Source organism: Nicotiana tomentosiformis, chromosome 11 (genome assembly GCF_000390325.3).
Source record: "Nicotiana tomentosiformis chromosome 11, ASM39032v3, whole genome shotgun sequence".
NCBI lineage: Eukaryota > Viridiplantae > Streptophyta > Magnoliopsida > Solanales > Solanaceae > Nicotiana > Nicotiana tomentosiformis.
The window spans coordinates 54476848-54482453 of NC_090822.1; the positions used below are offsets into that span (position 1 = coordinate 54476848).

The 5606-nt window shown below is 45.0% G+C and overlaps 1 protein-coding gene across 1 annotated transcript; it reads left to right on the top strand.

Moving 5' to 3' along the window:
- Positions 1 to 1386: 1386 nt before the first annotated feature.
- Positions 1387 to 2160, top strand: LOC138901463 (uncharacterized). Its single transcript, XM_070189230.1, has one exon. The coding sequence runs from the start codon at positions 1387 to 1389 to the stop codon at positions 2158 to 2160; it is 774 nt and encodes a 257-aa protein (XP_070045331.1).
- Positions 2161 to 5606: the final 3446 nt, after the last annotated feature.

Consider the following 5606-nt stretch of genomic DNA (forward strand, 5'->3'; position numbering starts at 1 on the left):
AAATGGATGCAGTGGCTACATAGCGGATAGTGCTGATCACAGATAGTGCTGCATCATTTTCTCAGCGGACTCGGTGAGCCCCATTTCTATTCCGGGGTCATGTATTGTACCTTTTGTTTATATTATGGTCACTTTTGAGGTATAGCCGGGGCCTTGTTGCCGGCACCATCTTTACTCTCTTTTGTATCTTTAGAGGCTCCGTAGACACTATGTGGGTTGTACATGGGTGTTGGGAATGTTAAACAAGTTATGTTGTGTTTGATCACTTTTTCCACTTGAACTATAAGAAATGTGTATTTTGAGACTCCTACTGTATAATTTATGAAATCATGTCTTTTCTTGATCATGGGTTATTTGGGTAGAAAGTATCTATTCGGCTTGCTCGTCCGGGTTCACTCGGTTGAGCGCCGGTCACGCTTCCCGAGGTTGGGAAATGGCAAATTTGGTATCAGAGCGTAAGGTTTTAAAGTGTCCTAGGATGTCTCGGAGCCGTGTCTTGTAGGGTCCTTCTTATCAGTATGTTGTCAACCACATCTATAAGTTGGAGGCTACTTGGACAATTAGGAACAATACCCTTCTTTGATATTCTCGATCATGCGATGAAACTAATTGTGCAACTGTTCCAACTCTAACTCGTGCATTCCTTTAACTTTCAGTATATGACACCTAAGAAGAGAGCAAGGACTGGCCAAGGAGCCAACGCCGACTTAAAGGTGAAATGCCTAATGAAACGATTTAGGATTGTATGAATGAGCTTCCTACGGTATAACTAATGAAACCATGCCTTTTCTTGATCATGGGTGAATTGGGTAGAAAGTATATAACATGCTTGCTTGGCCGGGTTCACTCGATTGAGCGCCGGTCACGCTTCCCAAGGTTAGAGTGTGACAAACTTAGTATCAGAGCCTAAGATTTTAAAGTATCCTAGGATGTCTCGGAGTCGTGTCTGGTAGAGTCCTTCTTATCGGTGTGTTGTCGACCACATGTATAAGTTGGGGGCTACTTAGATATTTAGGAATAATACCCTTCTTTGATATTCTGGATCGTGCGATGAAACTAATTGTGCAACTGTTCCTCCTCTAACTCTTGCATTGCTTTAACTTTTAGTATATGGCACCTAAGAAGAGAGCAAGAACTGGCCAAGGAGCTAACGCCGCCTTAGGAGTGGCAGTTGACCCTTTATTTGATGATGCAGGTGAACACCCGAGGGGTGAGGATAATCCCTTGACTGCTACACTACATGATTCTATTACACCGGACCAGGCCACACCAGTTCCTACACCTACAGAGGGTGCGACGGTTCCTCCATCTAATATTTCGATTCCACCTCAAACCCCAGCTTCCGGTTCATGTATTTCTGATGGGGATCTTAGGGGAGCTATTTAGATGCTGACACAGATAGTGGATTCTCAAGCCCAGAGATCAAATGTTGTACCCACTTCGTCTAGCCAACACGGGGATTCTAGTGGTTCCAGATTGAACAGGTTTCTTCAGTTGGATCCTCCGGTGTTCACAGGTGCTAATCCCGATGAGGACCCACATGACTTCATTGATGAGATGCCTAAGACTCTCCGAGTTATGCGCGCTACTGAGACAGAGGGAGTGGAGTTGGCTGCCTACCACCTGAAAGGGGTGGCATATTCTTGGTTTGAGCTGTGGAAGGACTCTCTGGAAGAAGGGAGCCCTCCAGCGAGATGGAGTGAGTTCGCTGATGCCTTTATAGACCATTTCTTGCCTACCGAGACTAGGGCAGCCCGTGCCACAGAGTTTGAGAATCTTAAGCAAGGGAGTAAGAGTGTGTGGGAGTATTATATGGAGTTCGCACGTCTGTCTAAATATGCCATTCTCATGTTGCCTACTATGGAGGCTAGAGTGCGCCGGTTTGTGAAGGGCCTTAGCCCCTTGGTTATCAATGAGGCCGCTACAGCTGCCTTCAATTCAGATATGAACTATGGGAGGATGGTAGAATTTGCTCAAGCTATAGAGAACCGTAAGTTGAAGAACAAAATGGAGCGAGAGGGTACCTACAAGGTTCGGTTCGTGGGAAACTTTGGGGAATCATTCGGTGGGGGGTCAGCTTTTAGGGGAGGGTCATCAGTGCCATCCCAGTCTGTTGCTCAGTCTTCCGCCAGTGCACTGCCAGCAGGGCCCAGTCAGTAGCAAGGGAGTTATTTCAGGCACAATCAGGGCAGCAGGGGACCCCACCAGCAGGGCCGATCAGGAGGGAGATTCCAGCAGCAGTGAAGACCCTCATGCCCTAGGTATGGATAAAGGGAGTGTCGTTCATCCCGCCAGGGTGCGGGTAGGGGCACAACACAGCCATCCGGTTCTGCAGCTGCTATATCTTCAGCACCCCTTCCAGCTTGAGGTACTCCAGCACCAGCAGGGCGTGGTGCAGCTAGGGGTGGTGTGCAGAGTTTAGGGGGACCCAGCCGTTTCTATGCTATGAGTGGTCGCCAGAATGCAGAAGCTTCTCCAGATGTCGTCACAGGTATATTGGCTGTCCAAACTCATAATGTATATGCTCTTATTGATCCCGGTTCCACCTTGTCCTATGTTTCCCCTCTTGTTGCTATGGAATTTGGGATAGAATCGGAACAGCTTCCTGAGCCGTTCTCTGTATCTACTCCGGTTGGCGAGTCTATTGTGGCCGCACTATTTTATAGGGGGTTGTGTTGTCATGGTGCGTGGTCGGGACACCGTGGCGGATCTCATTGAATTGGAGATGGTTGATTTTGGATGTAATTATGGGAATGGATTGGCTTTATTCATGTTTTGCAAAGATCGACTGCCGAACTAGAACTGTGAGGTTTGAAATTTCTAATGAGCCACTTGTTGAGTGGAAGGGGGATAATGTGATACCAAAAGGTAGGTTTATTTCTTACCTTAAGGGCACGACGATGATTAACAAGGTGTGTATCTATCATTTGGTCTTGGTTACGGACGCCACTGCTGAGGCACCTACACTCTAGTCTGTGCCAGTTGTGAATGAATTTCCGTAGGTCTTTCCTGATGAGCTCCCTGGGATTCTGCCAGACAGGGAGATTGATTTTGGGATTGATGTGATGCCAGTAACACAGCCTATATCTATTCCGCCCTACAGGATGGAACCGACAAAATTGAAGGAGCTAAAGGAACAATTTAAGGATTTGTTAGAAAAGGGTTTCATCCGACCGAGTGTGTCACCATGGGGCGCACCGGTCATCTTTGTGAGGAAGAAAGATAGATCACCGAGGATGTGTGTTGACTACCGGTAGCTCAACAAAGTCACAATCAAAAACAAATACCCACTAGCAAGAATAGATGATTTATTTGATCAGTTACAGGGTGCTAGATACTTCTCCAAAATTGATTTACGATCCGGGTATCACCAATTGAAGATCAGGGAGCAGGATATTTCGAAAACATCTTTCAGAACCCGGTATGGGCACTTTGAATTTCTGGTATTGTCTTTTGGGCTAACAAATGCCCCGGCAACTTTCATGGATTTTATGAATCGGGTTTTCAAGCCTTTCCTCAACTCCTTTGTGATAGTGTTCATTGACGATATTCTTGTGTTTTCACGAGATCGAGAGGACCATGACGATCATCTCAGGGAAGTCATGTAGACTCTTCATCAGCACCAATTGTATGCGAAGTTTTCAAAGTGTGAATTTTGGCTTGAAATTGTCACATTCTTGGGTCATGTTGTCTCTAGAGAAGGAATCAAGGTTGATCCTCAAAAGATTTCAGCAGTAAAGAATTGGCCTAGGCCTACAATGCCCACCTAGATTCGTAGTTTCTTGGGCTTAGCAAGGTATTATAGGAAGTTTGTCGAGGAGTTGAAATCAAGATTGACGACAGTGCCGGTGTTGACCCTACCGGAAGGTACGAATGATTTCGTGGTATATTGTGATGATTTAAGAATTGAGCTTGGGTGTGTGTTAATGCAACACGGCAAGGTTATAGCATATTCTTCTAGGGAACTCAAGAATCATGAAAAGAATTATCCAACACATGACTTAGAACTTGCGGCGATGGTTTTTGAATTAAACATTTGGCGTCATTATTTGTAAGGGGTCCATGTGGATGTATTCATGGACCACAAGAGTCTTCAATATATTTTCAAACAAAAGGAGCTAAATCTGAGGTAAAGAAGATTGTTTGAGTTACTCAAGGATTACGACATCGATATTTATATCACCCGGGGAAAGTCAATGTTGTGGTGGATGCTCTTAGCCGGAAATCTATGGGTAGTTTGGCTCACTTGGAGGCATGTCAAAGGCCATTGGCCAGGGAGGGTCATCAGCTAGCCAGTTTGGGAGTTCGTCTTGCAGACACTAGTGAAGGAAGGGTAATTTTGCAAAATAGGGCCGAATCTCTGCTTGTTGTGGAAGTCAAAGAGAAGCAATGCAACTATCAATTTTTGGTGCAGCTGAAGGAGGGGATTCACAAACATAAAACTATGGCTTTTGTGCTTGGCATGGATGATGGTACACTAAGGTACCAAGGGCAACTATGTGTTTCGAATGTAGATGGTCTCCGGGAAAGAATCATGACCGAGGCTCATGCTTCTAGGTATTTTGTTCATACAGGTTCTACAAAGAAAAGGAATCTCAAGGAAGTCTAGTGGTGGAATGACAGAAAAGGAATGTGGCACACTTTGTGGCAAGGTGTCCAAACGGTAAGCAAGTGAAGGCCGAACATCAACGGCCCGGTTGGTTGTCACAGAACATAGAAATTCCAATGTGGAAGGGGGAGATGATTAATATGGATTTTGTAGTAGGATTACCGCACACTTCGCGCAAGTTTGACTCAATTTGGGTGATCGTGGATCGAATCACGAAATCAGCACACTTCTTGCCTGTTAAATCTACCGACACATTGGAACACTATGCTCTGTTGTATATCAAGGAAATAGTCAGGCTACATGGTACGCCAGTTTTGATTATTTACGATTGAAGGTCTCAGTTCGTGGTCAATTCTTGGAAGAAATTTCAGCAAGGTTTGGGTATTCAGGTGAATCTTAGTACAGCCTTCCATCCACAGACCGATGGGCAAGTAGAGCGGACTATTCAGACACTTGAGGACATATTGCATGCTTGTGTTCTTGACTTCAAGGGTAGCTGGGATGATCATTTGCCACTCATAGAGTTTTCTTATAACAACAAATTTCATGCAAGTATTCAGATGGCACCATTTGAGGCATTATATGGTAGGAGATGTAGATCTCCCATTGGGTGATTCGAAATTGGGGAAACTGAGTTGATATGGCCAGACCTCATGCATCAAGCTATCAAAAAAGTTAAAATCATTAAGGAACGATTAAAAACTACTCAGAGTCATCAAAAATCCTATTCAGATGTTCGTCGCAGAGACTTAGAGTTCAAAGAAGATGATTGGGTATTTCTGAAGGTTTCCCCCATGAAGGGTATAATGCTGTTCGAAAAGAAAGGGAAATTAAGTCCGAGGTATATCGGGCAGTACAAAATCATCCAGAGGATAGTTGAGGTGGCATTCAAACTTTAGCTACCACCCGAGATGTCATTAGTGCACCCGGTATTCCATGTGTCTAGGTTGAAGAAGGTAGTTGGAGATCCATCAGCTATTGTGCCGGTTGAGACCAT